At 39.9% G+C, this 21,324-nt stretch overlaps 1 protein-coding gene across 5 annotated transcripts in view; it reads left to right on the forward strand.

The window, feature by feature from the left end:
• Positions 1-301: 301 nt before the first annotated feature.
• TBCE (tubulin folding cofactor E) overlaps positions 302-21,324 on the forward strand; it is a 76,953-nt gene continuing 55,930 nt past the window's right edge. For all 5 annotated transcript variants that reach the window (XR_013449769.1, XM_036109739.2, XM_078077728.1 and 2 more), the window contains exons 1-2: positions 302-390; positions 17,054-17,184. Coding sequence is in view for 4 of the 5 variants with exons in the window: in XM_036109739.2 (XP_035965632.2) it covers positions 17,082-17,184 (103 nt within the window). In the remaining variant the exon portion in view is untranslated. The remainder of the gene's footprint in view (positions 391-17,053; positions 17,185-21,324) is intronic.

Here is a 21,324-nt window from a genome sequence, read left to right on the forward strand (position 1 = left end):
CCACCCAGGCGCCCCTCAACACTATTTTATTCTCTGTGACTACACGCTTCCTGCGTGGTAGACTCTGCATAAACATGGTACTGAAAAACAAGTAAACTAAACATGCACGTTCATTGGGTTGATCTGACATCCTGAGTTTGCGGGAATCAGCTGTGCAGGACAGAGGCGGAGAGCCTGCCCAGGTTTGGGTGGATGAACCTAACATCTACCCGCTCCCAAGACCCTTGCTTATTATGCTCAGGCCTGAGCTCCAATGTCCGCAGCTCATGCCGCGGAGGCGGGACTTCCTGTCTCCCTAAAGAAACACTTCCGGCCAAAGCCGGAAGCTTCGCTGCGGACCGGCGCGTGCGAGGGTCGCGGCTCCGACCACCCGGGCTAGCCGCGGGGCAGGTGAGCTTCGCAGGGGCTGAGGGGCTGCGGGAGCCAAGCGTTGGTGGCTGGCCTGTGGCCGGGGCATCACCCTGCAGTGCTTTGATCCTTCTGTCCTCTCCTAGAAACTTCTCAGGTTGTCAGAGTTGGGCGTTGCCTGCTCCCTGCCGCCCCGACCAGACCCAGACTCGCAGGCTGGAAGGGAGTCCGGGCGGGCGGGGTCCCCAGCTCGGGCCGCGGGCGAGGGAGCGGGACCCGCAGCGCCGCCCAGCACTTTGCGTAGAAGCCTTGTTGGCGTGTCACTTTGGAAGAGGGGAATTGCTCAGGTTAGAGAAACGGCCCTGAAGTTCCAAATCACTTAACATCTGTGACGAAGGAGAAATAACGTGAAGTAGGTGCAGAACATTGAACATTTTGAAATAGTTCAGTTACCACCAGCTGGGGATTGGTCTAAGTTGTGGGTGGGTCCATACGAGGGTGTGACATCCCTGTCCCCGAAGGAACAACAGTCTCGGGAAGTGTTGGGAAGACAGGGTTCACAGATGCTAGAGTGTTAAAGAAAGAGGAGATTAAGAGAGCCGACTTCTCGTCCGTCTGACATTCGTATAGCAAGGCCCCTGTCATTTGATATTTGTCTCAACGTTCCCCATCATTTTACTTTTAATCTTTCTCTGTGCTTTTATAAACAGCATATCGCTGGGGATTTTTAAAAATCCAAGTCGACAGGCTCTGCCTTTTGACTGGCAGGTTTTTGTACTTATTCATTGTCATTACTGAGGTATTTGTTCAGGCCCAAACTTTTGGAGTCATCCATGACTCATCTCTTTCACACCACACATGTAATCCATCAGCAAATCCTGTGCCCTTCGCTTTCAGAATCTGTCCAGACTCCCAAGCCTTTCTCACCACTTCCACTAGTCCAATTTACAGCTTGTCTCTCACCTGGATTACTGCTGTAGCCACCTAACTAGTCTGCTTTTTCTTCTTAGTTTCTTTTCATCACAGCATCTAAAGTGACCCTCCTTTAAAAAAAAAAAAAAATTATTGCCCTCCTTTCAAAAAATCCTGCAGGGACTACCCATTGCACTCAGAGTAAAAGCCGAATTTGGTAGAGTGGTCCCCGAGGTCCTGTATGATCCCCTCCTGTTTTACCTCTGATCTCATCTCTTGCTACTGCTCCTCTTTTCTCTATTTTGTGGCCTCCTCAAGCACATCCCAGCCTCAGGATATTTGCAGTTGGGGGTTCCTTTGCCTGGAATGCTCTCCCCCCATCTGTGTACATGGTTTAATCCCTTAACTCCCTCATATTTTTTGGAATATTAGCTTCTCAGTGAGGTCTTCCCCCACATAGCCTTCCCTTACATCTCCATTGCACTCATTGTCATTGTGCTTACCATCATTTGACATGCCATGTGGTTTATTCATTTGTCTGGTTTACTGTGTTTCCCCCACGAGGATAGAAACTTCCTGAGAGCAGATATTTTTGTATGTTTTGTTAACTGCTGTATTCCTCGTGCCTAAAGCAGTATCTGGCTTTTGGTAGATTTTCCATAATATAACTGTTGAATGAATGGATTTGGACTTTTTCTACCATCTTACACTTGATACTTTCTGTTTTTTTTTTTTCTCCTTTCTTGCCTTTTTTTGGATTGAGGTTTGATCTTGTTTATTTTCTCTTTTCATTTTTTCTTTTCTACTTCTTTGGAAGATCTGTTACTCTATGTACTCTGTTTCTGTACTTATAGGGCTAACTTTTTAATTTTAATATTTAATTTAGTTATGCATACTTAATTGAATCTAATTCAATCTTAAGTGAATCTTAACCCTGCAGCACAATATTGTTTTTACCTTTTACTGATTTCATTTTATTTATTTATTTATTTTTAAAGATTTTATTTATTTATTTGACAGAGAGATAGAGAACACAGGTAGGCAGAGCGGCAGGCAGAGGGAGAGGGAGAAGCAGGCTCCCCGCTGAGCAGGGAGCCCAACATGGGGCTCGATCCCAGGACCCTGGGATCATGACCTGAGCTGAAGGCAGATGCTTAACCAACTGAGCCACCCAGGCGCCCCCCTTTTACTGATTTTAAACAGGCTTCTTGGATCATCTCAGTACTTAATTATTTTTGTAAGGTGTAAATGTTCAACAGTAAAACTAGAGTTGTTACTATTTTCTGGTGGTTTTGATTTTTTCTTTTTGATTGATTGATTTTTTTTTAAGATTTTATTTATTTGAGAGAGAACACGAGTGGGGGGTGGGAGGGGGCAGGAAGGTCAGAGAGAGAGGGAGAAGCAGGCTCCCCCCTGAGTAGGGGCTCAACCCAGGATCCTGAGATCATGACCTGAGCCCAAGGCAGCTGCTTAACCCACTGAGCCATCCAGGTGCCCCTTCTGTTTGATTTATTAAAGTCAGTTTATCATACACTTTAATAGAATATTTGTTGTATACTTAGCACTTCAGAGTTTGTTTTTTAAAAAAGTATATGATACTTTTCCTACTTTAGCATTTTGCTGGGAAATATGCAAGAGAGTCCACTAGAAAACAATATGTCAGACAGTAAGTGTGCAATGAATATAACCCAGAGAGTGAAACTAATAATACACTATATGTTAACTAACTTGAATTTAAATTAAAAACAAACAAACTATGGCCCAGAGAGTAAATAGGGTCTACCGGAAAGGAGAAACATCATGGTTTGCCAATTATTAGGAGTGGCTGGGATAAATTTGTGGAGGAGTGGTTTGGAGAGATTTGCCGGTATTTAAAAGTGTGTAGAGAAAGGGCACAAAGTTATTGATTAATTTTATTCTCATTCATACAGTTTTGTCATAAAAATCGTGGGTTTGGTGTAGATTTTAGTCATTGGTGTTTTAGAGAGAAGGAGTGCCTTTGGCCTCTTAGGAAATGCTTAAAGCTTTTTGGAGGACCTGCTTAAATATGAGACGATTCAGTATGGGAAGGCTAAGGATCTACTGTGAGGTTGTAGTACAACTTGGAGACGGGCTTTGACATTTAGCATAAAAAGACAGAAAAGACATTATGGTAAGTGAAATAAGCCAGTCACAAAGACAAATACTGTTTGATTCCACTTTTATGAGATACCTCGAGTAGTCAAGTTCATAAAAACAAGGTCGGGGCTGGGGAGAAAGGGTTATGGAAGTTGTTGAATGGGTATAGAGTTTCAATTTGGCTGGATGAGAAGGTTTTGGTGATTGGTTGCACAACAATGTGAATATGTCTAATGCTACTGAATTCTACACTTAAAAATGGTTAAGATGATAAATTTTATGTGTATTTTACCACAACTAAAAACACTTTTTCAAAAAGAACAGCAGATTTTTAAAACAGCGTTTGTTTAAAACTGTGCTAAATAATGGGTGCCTCGCTGGCTCATTTGGTAGAGCATGTGGCTCTTGATCTTGGGGTTGTGAGTTTGAGCCCCACATTGGGGGTAGAGCTTACTTTAAAAAAAATTGGGCTAAATACTTGGAAGTTGTCACATTTTTGGGTGGTAATATTTTTTTTAAAGATTTTATTAGAGAGAGAGAGAGAGACAGCACGAGCAGGGGGGAGGGGAAGAGGGAGAGGGAGAAGCATGAGCAGGGAGCCGGATGGGGGACTCAATCCCAGGACCCTGGGCTCATGACCTGAGCAGAGGGCAGATGCTTAACTGACTGAGCCACCCAGGTGCCCTGACTTATTGCAGTTAAACTTCCCATGTCAGCTACTGTTATTCTGAATTTGTGATATATTTCTTTGGATTTATGGAATATTTTCCCCTTATCTAAATATAGAATCTAATTTATGATGTTAACAATCTTAATCATTAAGAGATCTTAATGGCTACATTGACTTTTTATGTAGCACTTCTACACATAAAAACTCATTTAATTCTCACAACAGCCCTATGAAGTAGGTCCTAATACCATCTACATTTTACAGATGAGGAAACTGAGACACAGAGAGATTGGATTATCCAGTGTCCTATAACTAGCATGTAGTGGACAAGGTTGAATTTCTCTCCAGCAGACTGGCTGCATATAATGTCCATATTACATTACATAGGAACAAATATCTTAATTCTTATGTGTTTTTCAGAATTCTTTCAGTCGAGGGAGAAAGAAACTGCTCAAACTCATGTAAACAAAAGAAAGACTACTGTTTCATTTAACTGGGCTAATGAAAGGCTTTAGGCATAGTTGGATCAACTCCACTTTCCTTTTTGGCCTTATTTTCAGACAAATTTTTCCAAATAGTGGCAGAGGTACCTCTCAGCTATTCCAGGTTTAAGTGGTCCTTTTGTTTTAAGGTCTTGGGAAAGAGAGATGGATCCTCTCTTCAGGAGCCCATGTCATTTTCTAAAAGACTGACTCTCCTTGGGTTAGGATCTTTACATGTGGACCAGTTGCTATATGCAAGGAAATGGAGGTGAGGAGTCATCATATTGGCTGTCCGGGGCCATGTGTCCACTCCTGTAGTGGGTGAGTGACAGCCCACCAGGCAGAGAGAGTGCACTTCCCACGGGGGAAGCTGCTGGGCTGAAAAGGCAGAAAATAGGTGAGAACCGTTTCGATAGTATAGATCGAACTCTTGCTCTTTGTTCAGGTGCCTTTGCCAGGTGACTTTCCCAGTGGATTCTTCCACTTTTAAACAGTAACAGTCATTTTTAGAAGAATTTTTAGAAGAGTTAAAGAAATTGTTAACATTTTGAATGAATATTGTGCAGTTAAGGAAAATGAAAGCATGTGCTATATGTTGGAGACTTACCACCAAACTCCTCTCATGTCATCAAATTTTCTTTGATTCTTTAGGATAAAGACCCCTTTAGCAGTCTGATAAATCTTGTGAGCACTTTAGAATTTTTTTTAAGATTTTATTTTTAAGTAATCTCTACACCCAACATGGAGCTTGAACTCAAAAGCCCAAGATCAAGAGTCACACACTCTACCAACTGAGCCAGCCATAAAAAAAGTGTGTGGTTTTGTTTTGTTTTGTTTTGTTTTTTAAAGATTTATCCATTTGACACAGAGAGAGAGACAGCTAGAGAGGGAACACAAGCAGGGGGAGTGGAAGAGGGAGAAGCAGGCTCCTGGCAGAGCAGGGAGCCCGATGCGGGGCTCGATCCCAGGACCCTGGGATCATGACCTGAGCCGAAGGCAGACGCTTAATGACTGAGCCACCCAGGCGCCCCAAGTGTGTGGTTTTTTAAAAGAATTTATTTATATATTAGAGAGAGAGAACAAGAGAGAGCACAAGTGGGGGAGGGGCAGAAGGAGAGGGACAAGCATACTCCCTGTTGAGCAGGGAGCCTGACATGGGGCTCAATCCCAGGACCCTGAGTTCATGACCTGAGCCGAAGGCAGACACTTGGCTGAGCTGCCCAGGCGTCCTAAAGTGTTTTTAAATACAGAAAATACATAGGATTTCATGTAAAGAACTTATAAAACTCAGCACCCCAAACCCAAATAATCCAGTTAAGAAATGGGCAGAAGATATGAATAGACATTTTTCCAAAGGACATCCAGATGGCTAACAGACACATGAAAAGATGCTCAACGTCACTCACTATCAGGGAAATACAAATCAAAACTGCAATGAGATATCACCTCACACACACCAACAGGTGTTGGTGAGGATGTGGAGAAAGGGGAACCCCCTTGCACTGTTGGTGGGAATGCAAACTGGTGCAGCTACTGTAGAAAACAGTATGGAGACTCCTCAAAAAGTTAAAAATAGAACTACCTATGATCCAGCGATTGCACTACTAGGTATTTACCCAAAGGATACAAAAATACAGATTCAAAGGGAGTATATGCATCCCAGTGTTCATAGCAGCATTATCAACAATAGCCGAATTGTGGAAAGAACCTAAATGTCCATCAACTGATGAATGGATAAAGAAGATGTGGCATATGTATGCAATAGAATATCAGCCTAAAAAAGAAGGAAATCTTGCCATTTACAACGATGTGGGTGGAGCTAGAGAGTATAATGCTAAGTGAAACGAGTCGGAGAAGGACAAATACCATATGAATTCACTCGTGTGTAATTTAAGAAACAAAACAAACAAACATGGGGGGAAACAAAAGAGAGGAAAATCAAGAAACAGACTCTTAATTATAGGGAACAAACTGATGGTCACCAGAGGGCAGGTGGGTGAAGGGAATGGGTGAAATAGGTGATGGGGATTAAGGAGGGCACTTGTGATGAGCACCGGGTCTTGTATGGAAGTGCCGAATCACCAAATTCTGCACCTGAAACTAATATTACACTATATGTTAACTAACTGGAATTTAAATAAAAACTTGGGGGGGGGGTAGAAAACACCTAAGATTTCAGATGAAATCTAGTTATGTGAAATAAAGTTATCAAAATACTTAAAAATTGTAATATAATCATGTGTTCATTAATATATTAAATGACAAAAATCTAGTGGCAGGTCTAATATTGTAATTTTGAAATAGTGATTCATATAAATTATATCTTGAGATATCTAATAGCTGTAATGTGGTATAAAATATGTGTGATCACAGGTGCTACTAATCCAAGTGATTTTTTGGCCTATGTGCACAATTTTGGAAAATGCTAAATTTCAGTGAGAAGTTAGTGAATATCTTCAGTTAGAAGATACCTTGAGAACCTATGGACTTAGGGTAAAAAATACCTCACTTAGGCTCTGTCCAGGTAATCCGTCCAGTACTCCAACTACCTGATGAGAGTGAGGTCTCACTCAGTTCTTGTTAGTTGGCCCTGATCCCCAGTTGCATGACTTGTACTATGTTTCTTTGACCAGGCTTCCTAGATGCAGTCTTTGGGTTTCTGAGAAGCGTCCACTTGGACTGTCCCTTATTGTGCTGTTCCCACTTTTTGGGAGATCCATCTATGTTTTCTTGAACCCATTAATACCAGATATTAACCTTGACCTCCCTTAAGTCTGAATTTCTGGTGGTCATGATTTAACCACTTAGATATATTCCCTCCCATCTTTTTTTTTTTTTTTTTTTAAGATTTTATTTATATATTTGAGAGAGAGAGAGCATGCATGCATGAGAGGGTGTGGGGAAGGGGGGAGGCGGAGGGGGAGAGGGAGAGACAGAGAATCCCAGATGGACTCCACGCTGAGCACAGAGCCAGACGTGGGGTTTGATTTCACGATCCAGTGTCCCAATTAAAGCTGAAGCAAATCAAAACTCTACAAAACTTAAAATATTGGGAATTAAATTTCCTATTATTTTTCAAATTGTGCTAAAATACAGATAACATTGACTATCTTAATTTTTTTTTTAAGATTTTATTTTTAAGTAATCTCTACTTCCAGAGTGGGGCTTGAACTCACAACCCTGAGATCAAGAGTGGCACACTCCACCGACTGAGCCAGCCAGGCGCCCCAGACCATTTTAAGTAATCTCTACCTCCAGAGTGGGGCTTGAACTCACAACCCTGAGATCAAGAGTGGCACACTCCACCGACTGAGCCAGCCAGGCGCCCCAGACCATTTTAACAATTTTTAAGTGTGCTACAGTTCAGTAGTGTTAAGTACATTCACATTGTTGTGCAACCATCACCACCATCTGTCTCCAGAACTCCTTTCATTTTGCAAAACTGGAACTCTTAGCCATTAAACAACACTTTCCCCCTCCCCACAGCCTTGACAACCACAATTCTATGAATTTGACTACTCTAGGTACTACTTTTAAGTGGAATCATACAGTATTTGTCCTTACTGGCTTATTTCACTTAACATGATGTCCTCAGGGTTTATCCATGTTGTAGCATGTGGCAGAATTCCCTTTCTTTTTAAGGCTGAATAATATTCCATTGTATGCGTACACATTGATATTTGGGTTAGTTCCATCTCTTGGGTCTTTGTGAATAATAGCACTGTGAACATGGTTGTAAAGTATCTGCTTGTGTCCTTCCTCTCAGTTCTTTTCAAATATTTTATTTGAGGAATTATGTAGTCATCTCGTCATGAAGAACATATAGGAAACCATTTAGATTTTAAAAACATTATGGGAAAGATCAATAAACCAATAGGAAAATGGGTAAAGGATGTGAACAGTTAGTTTATAGAAAAGGGAATCAAAATGAATAGATGCTCAGCTTCCTTCATAAAAGAAAATGTAAGTAAAACTGTGTATTTCCTTTATCAGAATGACAATTAACCAAAAATGTGTTTAATATTTTGTGAAGGGCACTGTGAAGATACAGGGGCTCATAGAGTGCTGATAGGACAGTAAATTGTCACAGCCACTAAAAAGGGACATTTGTTATTACCTATCAACATTAAAAATGCACATATCCTTTGACTTAGCAATACCGCTTTGAGAATGTTTCCTACAGATATTTTTGCACAGCTATAAAAAAATAAATGAGCAGGTTTAGTCTTTGCAGTATTATTTGTAGAAGCAAAAACTTGGGAGTAACTGAAGTCCATCAGTTTGAAGACTGATTAAATCATGGTGAATCTAGGGCACCTGGGTGGCTCAGTTGGTTAAGCGACTGCCTTCGGCTCAGGTCATGATCCTGGAGTCCCGGGATCGAGTCCCTCATCGGGCTCCCTGCTCGGCGGGGAGTCTGCTTCTCCCTCTCCCGCTCCCCCCTCTTGTGCTCTCTCTCTCTCTCTCACTCTTTCTCTCAAATAAATAAAATCTTAAAAAAAAAAAAAAAATCATGGTGAATCTGTACAAATACTATGGAGCCAGAAGACATTTAAAAGCTCCTGACATGGCTGTGGATAAATTTCCAGGTTATATTATTGAATGAAAATGTAAGGAACAGAACCACATATATAGTATGGTATCATTTGTGTAAAGAAAGAAGGAAAATACCGGCATGTATAAGCATAAAATGGGTATGGAAGTATATATAAGGTACTAATAAAGCTGTTGCCAGCAGGAAGAGATAATGACTAGCAGGAGTGGAAGAGAAGCTCAGTGTATTCCTTTTTATACTTTTGAGTATCATTTATTTAAAAAATTCAGTGAGATATGCCTAGAAAAATATGAGGATTACTGAAAGGGAAAAAGAGACTGTCTAACCAGTGACTTTCAGGCACTTGAATAGACTTCTTTTTTTTTTTTTTTAAAGATTTTATTTATTTATTTGACAGAGACAGTGAGAGAGGGAACACAAGCCAGGGGAGTGGGAGAGGGAGAAGCAGGCTTCCCGCGGAGCAGGGAGCCCGATGTGGGCCTCGATCCCAGAACCCCGGGATCATGACCCGAGCCGAAGGCAGACGTTTAACAACTGAACTACCCAGGCGCCCCTTGAATAGACTTCTTAAGAAAAATATTAGTAAGGTTGAGCCTCAAAATCAACTTGCGAGGGGCGCCAGGGTGGCTCAGTCGCTGCACATCTGCCTTTGGCTCAGGTCATGATCCCAGGGTCCTGGGATCAAGCCCCACATCAGGCTCCCTGCTCTCCGGGAGGCCTGCTTCTTCCTCTCCCACTCTCCCTGCTTGTGTTCCTGCTCTCACTATCTCTCTCTCTGTCAAATAAATAAAAATTTAAGAAAAAAAAAATCAACTTGTGAAAAAAATGTGAAGACAAGAAAAGCTTTTGGGATTGATCTAGACTAAAAAGTAGTACAAGAAAGTCTACTCCTTGGGTGTAGTAGTATATGTCTTGTAACTTTAAATCCTGAGTATTTTGAAACATAGGAAACATCGAGACACTCATTGCCTTTATTTAATGATTGTTAATATTTTGGCACCTTTGCTTCATCTTTTAAAAATATATTTAATGTAGCATAAGAGAGGACAGAAAAGTAGCAGATTGCAGCAATTTCTTATCCTTTGTCATTTCTATGGAGAATGATTTCCTGTCTTGGCCAAAAAAAAAAAAAAAATTCTGGTTAAAAGCATGTTGAAGATAAAAAGAGATAGGATAACATTTGGCCATTTTGAATTAGTCTGCATTCTAGGGGTGCCTGGATGGCTCAGTCAGTTAAGCCTTTGGCTCAGGTCATGATCTCATGGTCCTGGGATTAAGCCCCGTGTCCATAGCAGGCTCCTAGCTCAGCAGGGAGTCTGCTTGTCCCTCTCCCTCTGCCCCCCAACACACGCGTGCGTGTGTTCTCTCTCTCTCAAATAAATAAATACATCTTTGAATTAGTCTGCATTCCAAGAGAAATTACATCTAGAAATTTATGAAAGAACTGGCAAATACAATTGCAAAAATTCCTGTTCATAATCTTCAAAGAGTAACGAACAAGGGGAACTAGAACTTCTAGGAAAGATGTTTTGTGAACATTTAGAAAGGTAGTAATTCTAAGGAGCTAGGAAGAGTTTAGTGAGTCTTGGCTAAATTTACCTTATTTTGTTTGTCTTTTGGATAGTAATTCCCTGGCAAGCCAGGGGAATTTGCAGAGAACAGTGCATTATTTCCTTTCACTTTTCATCATCTTTCCTTTCCTCCCGCCTCATTATTGTTAATAGAACAAATAACAGCTATTCCTTCCAAATATAACTCATACAACTCAGAGGTGTGTAAGTTAAAGAGTAAAGAGATCCCTTCCTTCACCCCATTCCTCTGACTGACAGCATACTCTGGGTCTGACGGTGGGGTTTGATTTTAGGGGAGCATTTCACAAAGCTCATGACATTCTTGCATGTGAACTGGATAATAGGAGGGCTTGTAACTAAAAAAACGTTTTACCCACAATTTGTGTGGGTTCTGTCTTTGGTCAGGGTCATATATATATATGGGTCATACACATATACACACACACATATTTTGTCTTTGATCATAGAAAAATTGGACAGGACAGAACTGGGAGAGATAATTAATGTTGGATTGTTTGATGTTTAATATATATAAATGTAAAGTCCTACATACACACATATGTTATCATGTATTAAGTCCTACTTCAATAATTAGTTGCACAAGGGGTGTCTGGGTCAGCGTACAACTCTTGATCCCTGGGTCGTGAGTTCAAGCCCCACATTAGGTGTAGAGATTACTTGAAAAAAAAAATAAATTAGTTGTATAGGATAGTATAGGATAGAGAAGACCTGATTTGAAAGTTCTTCATGGGAATTCCTAAGACTTTATAGAGACAAGTGAACAAGTAGATTTTCTCTTAGTGCCATTGTCAGTATTTAACTTTTTTGGTTTTTTTGGGTGGATGATTTGGCCATGGCTTTTGCAAATCTTAAATATATTTATTTACTTTGAATAATTGTCTTAAGAATTTTTCCCAAGGAAATACTTCAAAGGACAAGAATAATTTAAACATGAAGATGTTTTTAGCTGTTTTCTTTGGGATAGTAAACAATGGAAACATATAGCAATAGAGAAATGATTAAGTAACTTGTGGTATCTACAGGTCAACATTAAAGAGATTAATACGATTCTGTGGCTATATGGAAAAATGTTCACACTGTTAATAAAAGAAGTAGAACAGAAATTACATATCTATTTCAATTGTAAGAAAATTCTATTCACGTGTTAATGAAATCGAAAAAGACATTAAAACTAGTGAAAACTGGGATGCCTCCGTTGTTCAGTCGGTTAAGCGTCTGCCTTCGGCTCAGGTCATGATCCCAGGGTCCTGAGATCAAGTCCCGCATCGGGCTCCCTGCTCTGCAGGGAGTCTGCTTCTCCCTCTGCCTGCCACTCCCCCTGCTTGTGCTCTCTCTCTCTTTCTGACAAATAAATAACTAAAATCTTTTTTTTTTAAGATTTTAGTTATTTATTTGACAGAGAGAAACACAGTGAGAGAGGGAACACAAGCAGGGGGAGTGGGAGAAGGAGAAGCAGGCTTCCCACAGAGCGGGGAGCCCGATGAGGGGCTCGATCCCAGGACCCTGGGATCATGACCTGAGCTGAAGGCAGATGCTTAACGACTGAGCCACCCAGGCGCCCCAAAACTAAAATCTTTAAAAAAAAAAAAAAAAAAAAACGAGTGAAAATTATTAGCATAATTATAGTTAAATTTAAGCATTTAAATTTTTTTACATTTGAATCTTTATTTTTTTTTAAAGATTTTAGTTATTTATTTGCAAGAGGGAGAGAGAGCACAGACGGAAAGTGAGGGGGAGAAACAGACTCCCCACTGAGCTGAGAGCCTGCCATGGGGCTCGATCCCAGGACCCCGAGATCATGACCTGAGCTGAAGGCAGACGCCTAACCCACTGAGCCACCCAGGCGCCCCTGAATCTTTATTTTTATTATTTATTTAAAAAATTATTTTGAGTATAGTTGATACACAGTAGTACATTAGCTTCAGGTATACAACATAGTGATTCAGTTTCTTTATACATTATGCTATGCTCACCCCAAGTGTAGCTACCATCTGTCACCACAGAAAGCTATTATGATGTCATTGACTATATTTCCTATGCTGTGCCCTCTAGTCCTGTGACTTACTCATTCCATAACTGGAAACTTATATCTTCCATTTTGCCCATCCCCTCCCCCCCACCTCTGGCAAACATCAATTCTCTGTATTTAAGGTCTGATTCGGCTTTTTGTTTGTTTATTATTTGTTGTTTTTTTTTTTGTAGATTCCACATATGAGTGAAATTGTATGGTATTGGTCTTTTTCAGTCTGACTTAATTTCACTTAGCTTAATACCTTCTGGATCCATCTATGTTGTTGCAAATGGCATAATCCCATCTTTTTTTTTTTTTATGACTGCATACATTCGTGTGTGTGTGTGTGTGTGTGTGTCTACACACACCTTTCTTCCTTATCCATTCGCCTATCAGTGGACACCTAGGTTGCTTCTACATCTTGGTTATTGGAATTACTTCGAGGGTGCATATGATGTAAGAAGGATGTTAAGGTTTGAAGCCGATGGCCAGGAAAGAATTCTTGAGACGTCGTTGGTGCAAAACAGGGTTTTATTAAAGCATGGGGACAGGACCCGTGGGCAGAGAGAGCTGCAATGGGGTCATGAGGAGTGGCTGATTATATACTTTCAGGTTGAGAGGGGGTTAGGGAGAGCATAAGTCTAAGGGATTTTGGAAGCAGGGTTTCCAGGACCTTGAGGGGCTAGCTCTTGTTAGGGTACGGTCATTTATTACTGTTTGGAAAAACCTGAGTCATGAGACCCTTCAAATGTATATCGGTGGGTCATATGCTTGGGGGATGATGGCCAACAGGTATCTTGGGGGTAGAGATAAAGGAAGTTTCCAAAAGAATTTTTATATGTTAAAATAGACTTAGAGGATCCTGGGGGTCAGGCTAGGATTGCCTTTTGCCCTTAGCAAAGTATTAACATCGAGGCAGCTGAGTCCCTAGAGGAAGGTCCCTCTGCCTGTTTCAAGGACCTGTTAATGGGTTGTAGGCAGTAAGGAAATTTAATTTTTCTTTTGCCTTTGTTTCCCACATCACATATATCTTTTCAAATTATTAGTGTTTTCATTTTCTTTGGGTAGATGCCCAGCACTGGAATTGCTGAGTCATATGGTAATTCTATTTTTAATTTTTTGAGGAAACTCCATACTGTTTTCCATGTGGCTGCACCAATTTGCATTCCCACCAACAATGCACGAGGGTTCCTCTCTCTCCACATCCTTACTGACACTTGTTATTTCTTGTCTTTTTGATACTAGCCATTCTAACAGGTATAATGTGATATATCTCATTGTAGGTTTGATTTGCATTTCCGTGATGATGAGTGATGTTGAGCATCCTTTCATGTATCTGTTGGCCATCTGTATGTCTTCTTTGGAAAAATATTTACTCAGGTCCGCTGCCCATTTTAATTGGATCATTTGTATTTTTGGTGTTGAGTTGTGTAAGTTCTCTATGTATTTTGGATATTAAGCCCTTATCAGATATATCATTTACAGATATCTTCTCTTATTCAGTAGGTTGCCTTTTGGTTTGTTGACTGTTTCCTTTGCTGTGCAGAAGCTTTTTATTTTGATGTAGTCCCAATAGTTTATTTTTGCATTTGTTTCCCTTGCCTCAGGAGACATACTTAGAAAAATGTTGCTAAGGCCGATGTCCAAGAAATTACTGCCTATGTTTTCTTCTAGGAGTTTTGTGGTTTCAGGACTCAATTTTGGTCTAATCTATTTTGAGTTTATTTTTGTGTATGGTATAAGAAAGTGGTCCAGTTTCATTTTTGCATGTAGCTGTCCAGTTTTCCCAACACCATTTGTGAGGAGACTGTCTTTTTCCCATTGTATACTCCTGTCTCTTTTGTCATAGATTAATTAACCATATAAGCGTGGGTTTATTTCTGGGCTCTTTATTCTGTTCCATTGATCTATATGTCTGTTTTTTGTGCCAGTACCACACTGTTTTGATTATTATAGCTTTGTAATATAACTTGAAATCTGGGATTGTGATACCTCCAGGCTTGTCTTTCTCAAGATTTGTTTGGGTATTTTGAGGTCTTTTGTGGTTCCATACAAATTTTAGTATTGTTTGTTCTAGTTCTGTGAAAAATACAATTGGTATTTTGATAAGGATTTCATTGAATCTTAAACAGTTATTCTTTTTTTTATGTTAATCACCATACATTACATCATTAGTTTTTGATGTAGTGTTCCATGATTCATTGTTTGCGTATAACACCCAGTGCGGGCGCCTGGGTGGCTCAGTCAGTTAAGCGTCTGCCTTCAGCTCAGGTCATGATTCTGGAGTCCCAGGATCGAGCCCCACATCGGGCTCCCTGCTCAGCAGGGAGTCTGTTTCTCCCTCTGACCCTCCCCGCTCTCGTGCTCTCTCTCTCTCTCTCAAATAAGTAAATAAAAATCTTAAAAAAAAAAAAAAAAATAACACCCAGTGCTCCATTCAGTATGTGCCCTCTTTAATACCCATCACCAGGCTAACCCATCCCCCCACCCCCCTCCCCTCTAAAACCCTCAGTTTGTTTCTCAGAGTCCATAGTCTCTCATTGTTCATCTCCCCCCACCAATTTCCCCCTCTTCATTTCTCCCTTCCTACTATCTTCTTTTTTTAAACATATAATGTCTTATTTGTTTCAGAGGTACAGGTCTGTGATTCAACAGTCTTAACACAATTCACAGCGCTCACCATAGCACATACCCTCCCCAGTGTCTATCACCCAGCCACCCCATCCCTCCCACCTCCACCACTCCAGCAACCCTCAGTTTGTTTCCTGAAATTAAGAATTCCTCATATCAGTGAGATCATATGTTACATGTCTTGCTCTGATTGACTTATTTTGCTCAGCATAATACCCTCCAGTTCCATCCACGTCGTTGCAAATGGCAAGATTTCATTCCTTTTGATGATTGCATAATATTCCATTGTGTGTGTGTGTGTGTGTGTGTGTGTGTGTGTGTGTGTGTGTACCACATCTTCTTTATCCATTCATCTGTTGATGGACATCTTGGCTCTTTCCATAGTTTGGCTATTATGGACATTGCTGCTGTAAACATTGGGGTGCACGTACCCCTTCAGATCCCTACATTTGTATCTTTGGGGTAAACACCCAGTAGTGCAATTGCTGGGTCGTAGGGCAGCTCTATTTTCAACTTTTAAACAGTTATTCTTTAATATCAAATCTAGTCAGTGTTCAAATCTTTAATATCCTCATGATTTCTTTTACTTTAAAATTATTTACAGGAGCACCTGGGTGGCTCAGTCGTTAAGCATCTGTCTTCGGCTCAGGTTGTGATCCCAGAGTCCTGGGATTCAGCCTCACATTGGGCTTCCTGCTGGGCGGGAAGCCTGCTTCTCTCTCCCCCACTCTCCCTGCCTGTGTTCCATCTCTCACTGTGTCTGTCTTTCAAATAAATAAATAAAATCTTAAAAAAATAAAAAAATAAAAATAAAAATTATTTACAGTTTTAAAAAATTAGGATCTACTTAAAGTCCATATATTGCAATTGGTTGACATATTTCTTAAGTTTCTTTTAATCTGTTTGTTCTCCGGAGCTCCATGTCTTTCTTTTTCTCCTTGCGTTTTATTTGTTGAAGAAACAGACTTGTGTGACAGTAGAGTTCCCCACTGTCTGGATTTTGGCAGACTACACCCTGGGAATGTCATTTGACATGCTCCTCAGTCTTCTGCTTTCCTGTGAAGTAGGAGTTGGATCTAGTTAACATCCTTAGATCGGGGATACTTTTCACTCAGTCTCCCTTTAAGACCTCTCTGTCTTTAATTTTAGGGTTCTACATTTTTATTAGAGTTTAATTTTTTTTTGTAAGCTCTATGCCCAAGGTGGTACTTGAACTCATGACCCCCCAGATCAAGAGATCAAGAGCTGCATGCTCCACCAACTGAGCCAGCCAGGTGCCCCTAGGGTTTAATTTTTAATTTATTTTTCATTATATGTGTTGCTTCCTATATCTCTGGATTTGGGTTTTTCTCCCTTCCTGAAGAGACAACAATGCCCATATTGCCTATTTTCTTTCCCTGTTCTCGATTACTTTTATTCCCTTGTCTTCTATTCTCCTCTCCTTCCAGCCCCTTCAGTAAATGACATAATAGACAAGTTATGTGATGTGAGCTAACTGGAGTTAAGCAGCATTTAAAAAAATATATTATCAAAATACAGTTAGAGAGTTAAGTAAAATAAAATTATGAGAATATGGCAGATACATCTATGGGTCCTTCTTTTCACCAAAATATGAAGACTAAATTGATCGGGAGCGTTGACTTCAAGAATATCTCAATGAAGTGAAAAAAACATTTTTTAAAGGACTTTATTAATCTTTATTAATTCTTGTCAATTTTGTAATTTTCTTCCTAGATCTCATATTTTGGATTCTGGCTGCATTATGATGAATGACACTTTGACATCAGATGTCATTGGTCGACGAGTTGCAGTTAATGGAGAACATGCAACAGTGCGTTTTTCTGGTATTGTCCCTCCTGTGGCAGGTAATTTATAATTCTCTGTGTGTCTGGATTTATTTATTTTGGAGTTCTTTCTTTGTAGGCTTCTCTGTAGTGCTTTGTAACAACGATTTTAAAGAAACTAACAACCAATTTGTAGATGCTTCCTATATGCAATTGTTTTGTTTGGGTAACAATATCCTGTGGTATCTATGGTTTTATTTAATTTTAGACTTATTTAATTATTTAGTGTTACTATTTTCTATTAATTCAACCTTAAAATATCTTCTGAGTAAACGTTAAACAACAACTAATAATCTTGAATTCTCATGTCCTAACCTCAAAAACTAAGAAATTTTGGAAATTTCTTTTGTCATTAATCCACATGTATATGTATTTAAAGTAGTTTAAATTGATATACAATTTTGTGACATCTTTTCTCATGTATTGTTTGGTAATATTTATGTTTCTATAGCATCATTTTGTTTACATTGTTTTTTTATTGAGGTATAATTGACATTTAACATTATATTAGTTTTAGGTGTACAAAATAATGATTTGATATTTGTATGTATTGCCTGATGATCACCAAGATAGGTCTAGTTAACATCTATCACCATACATAGTTACAGAGTTTTTTTCTTTTAAATAATGTCATTCTTTTATTTTTGAATTAATTTAGTATTTTATTTTATTTTTTATTTATTTATTTATTTATTTATTTATTTTTAAAGATTTTATTTATTTATTTGAGAGAGAGAATGAGATAGAGAGAGCATGAGAGGGGGGAGGGTCAGGGGGAGAAGCAGACTCCCTGCTGAGCAGGGAGCCTGATGCGGGACCCGATCCCGGGACTCCAGGATCATGACCTGAGCCGAAGGCAGTCGCTTAACCAACTGAGCCACCCAGGCGCCCATTATTTTTTATTTTTAATTTCAGTATAGTTAACATAGTTATATTGGTTTTAAGTGTACAATATAGTGATTCAACAATTCTATACATTACTCAGTGCTTGTCAAGATAAGTGTAGCCTTAAATCTCCTTCACCTGTTTCACCCATCCCCCACCCACCTCACCTCTCGTGACCATCAGATTCTTCTCCGTAGTTAAGAGTCTGTTTCTTGGTTTCTCTCTCTCTTTTTTTTCCCCTTTACTTGGTTGTTTTGTTTCTTAACTTCCACATATGGGTGAAATCATACGGTATTTGTCTTTCTCTGACTGACTTATTTTGCTTAGCATTATATTTTCTGGCCCCACCCATGTTGTTGCAAATGGCAAGATTTCATTCTTTTTTATGGCTGAGTAGTATTCCACTGTATATATACACTACCTCTTCTTTATTCATTTATCAATCGATGAACACTTGGGCTGCTTCCATAATTTGCTATTGTAAATAATGCTGCAGTAAACATAGGGATGCATATATCTTTTCAAATTATTGGTTTCATATTCTTTGGATAAATACCCAGTAGTGGAATTACTGGATCATATGGTAATTTTATTTTTAATATTTTGAGGACCCCCCCCATACTGTTTTCCACAGTGGTTGCACCAGTTTGCATTCCCACCAACAGTGCACGAGGGTTCCTTTTTCTCCACATCCTCGCCAATACTCGTTTCTTGTGTTCTTGATTTTAGCCATTCTGACTGGTGTGAGGTGGTATCTCATTGTGGTTTTGTTTTGCATTTCCCTGATGCCAAGTGATGTTGAACATCTTTTCATGTCTGTGTTGGCCATTGGGATGTCTTCTTTGGAGAAATGTCTATTCATGACTCCTGCCCATTTTTTAATTGGATTATTTGGGTTTTTTTGTATGTTGAGTTGTAGAAGTTCTTTATTTGGGATACTAACCCTTTATCAGATATGTCATTTGCAAATATCTTCTCCCATTCCATAGGTTGCCTTTTAGTTTCCTTTGCTCTGCAGAAGCTTTTTTTTTTTTTTTTTTCAAGATTTTACTTTTAAGTAATCTCTACACCCAACATGGGGCTTGAACTTACAGCCCTGAGATCAAGAGTTGCATGTTCGTGGGATGCCTGGGTGGCTCAGTCAGTTAAGCGTCTGCCTTCAGCTCAGGTCAGGATCCCAGGGTCCTGGGATCGAGTCCTGCATGGGGCTTCTTGCTCAGCAGGCAACCTGTTTCTCCTGCCTGCCGCTCCCCCTGCTTGTGCTCTCTCTCTCTCTGACAAACAAATAAAATCTTTAAAAAAAAAAAGTTGCATGCTCGTATGGAGGTTCCTCAAAAAGTTAAAAATAGAACTACCTCACAACCCAGCAATTGCACTACTACGTATTTATCCAGAGGATACAAACATAGTGATTCAAAGGGGCACATGCACCCCAATGTTTATAGCTGCAGTGTCCACAATAGCCAAACTATGGAAAGAGCCCAGATTCCATCAACACAGGAATGGATAAAGAAGATGTGGTGTGTGTGTGTGCGTGTGCATGTGTGTATACACACACACACAATGGAATATTACTCAGTCATCAAAAGGAATGAAATCTTGCCATTGGCAGTTATGTGGCTGGAACTAGAGTATATTATGCTAAGCCAAATAAGTCAGAGAAAGATGAATACCTTATGATTTCACTCATGTGGAATTTAAGAAATAAAACAGATGAACGTAGGGGAAGGGAAGGAAAAATAAAATAACAGAGAGGGAGGCAAAGCATAGAAGACTCTTAACTATAGGGAACAAACTGAGGGTTGCTGGAGGGGAGGTGGGTGGGGGGATGGGGTAATTGAGTGATGGGCATTAAGGAAGACACTTGATGTAATGGGTGTTATACGCAACTGATGAATCACTAAATTCTACACCTGAAACAAATAATACACTATATGTTAACGAACTTGAATTTAAAAAATAGAGTTGCATGTTCCACTGACTGAGCCAGCCAGGTGCCCCTGTGTTGTAGTTTGATCATAAGTTTCACTTGACCCTGTGGGCAATTCTGAAGATAGGGTGGCCCTTCAGAGATTTTCCTAGTTGAGATGAGGGCTGGGCATTTATACCTATGATGGTATATTACTGGGTTTTTGTATGTGAAAGGGGGTGTGCCAGGCACTTTCTTCAGTTGAGACAGTTCTTGAAAGTAGGCTCATAGGTGAGGGCTAATTGCCAGAAGCTAGTATTCCCAGCAGCTGGTGGGAATAAGTCTCGCTTTCTAAAGGCAGATTGGAGTATTGAGTCACAAATCCAATAATACAGATGGAAGCTATTTCATGGTAATTTAGTGACTATGAAGTGGTACATATTATTTTCACTTATTAAATTGCCTGTGAGTGGGGCACCTGGGTGGCTCAGTCATTAAGCGTCTGCCTTCGGCTCAGGTCATGATCCCAGAATCCTGGGATCAAGCCTCGCGTCAGGCTCCCTGCTCCGCGGGAAGCCTGCTTCTCCCTCTCCCATTCCCCCTGCTTGTGTTCCCTCTCTCACTGTGTCTCTCTCTGTCAAATAAATAAAATCTTTAAAAAAAAATTGCCTGTGAGTTTGATACTTCCTTCATGTATGTATGATCAGGCAAATTTTTCCCCCTAAAATTATAATTCTGTGAAGGAGCTACTGTGTATTTATTAATTATCTCATTGTATGGGGGCATTCTCTATTACTTTACCTCAACTGGTGCTACTTTTGAATTTCTTTTAGAAGTCAACAGGTAGAATTGGTACAAAGATGCAGCGACATTGAACACAGATTTAGTAATTATTCCTGGAGCTGCTTCACTGGGTGTTGTAGGGTTGTTGTGATAACTGAATAAATGAAGGTGTTTAAAGCACTTAGACCAGTTACTGGTGCATAGTGTCAGCTATTTTGTAAATATACATTTTATTTATTTATTTTTTTAAAGATTTTATTTATTTATTTGAGAGAGAATGAGAGAGAGCACAAGAGGGAAGAGGGTCAGAGGGAGAAGCAGACCCCCCCCCCCCCAGCTGAACAGGGAGCCCGATGTGAGACTCGATCCTGAGACTCCAGGATCATGACCCGAGCCGAAGGCAGTCGCTTAACCAACTGAGCCACCCAAGCGCCCTAGATACACATTTTAAAAATTTACTTAAAAAAGAAATAGAGCAGTTCTGATGTTTTGCAAATGGCTTGGGTTGGAAATTTAATTTCCTGAGATAGCATCATATGCAGGTTTTGTAATTTTTATTTTTTTAAAGATTTATTTATTTTAGA

Source organism: Halichoerus grypus, chromosome 7 (genome assembly GCF_964656455.1).
Source record: "Halichoerus grypus chromosome 7, mHalGry1.hap1.1, whole genome shotgun sequence".
In the NCBI taxonomy this organism is placed as follows: Eukaryota; Metazoa; Chordata; class Mammalia; order Carnivora; family Phocidae; genus Halichoerus; species Halichoerus grypus.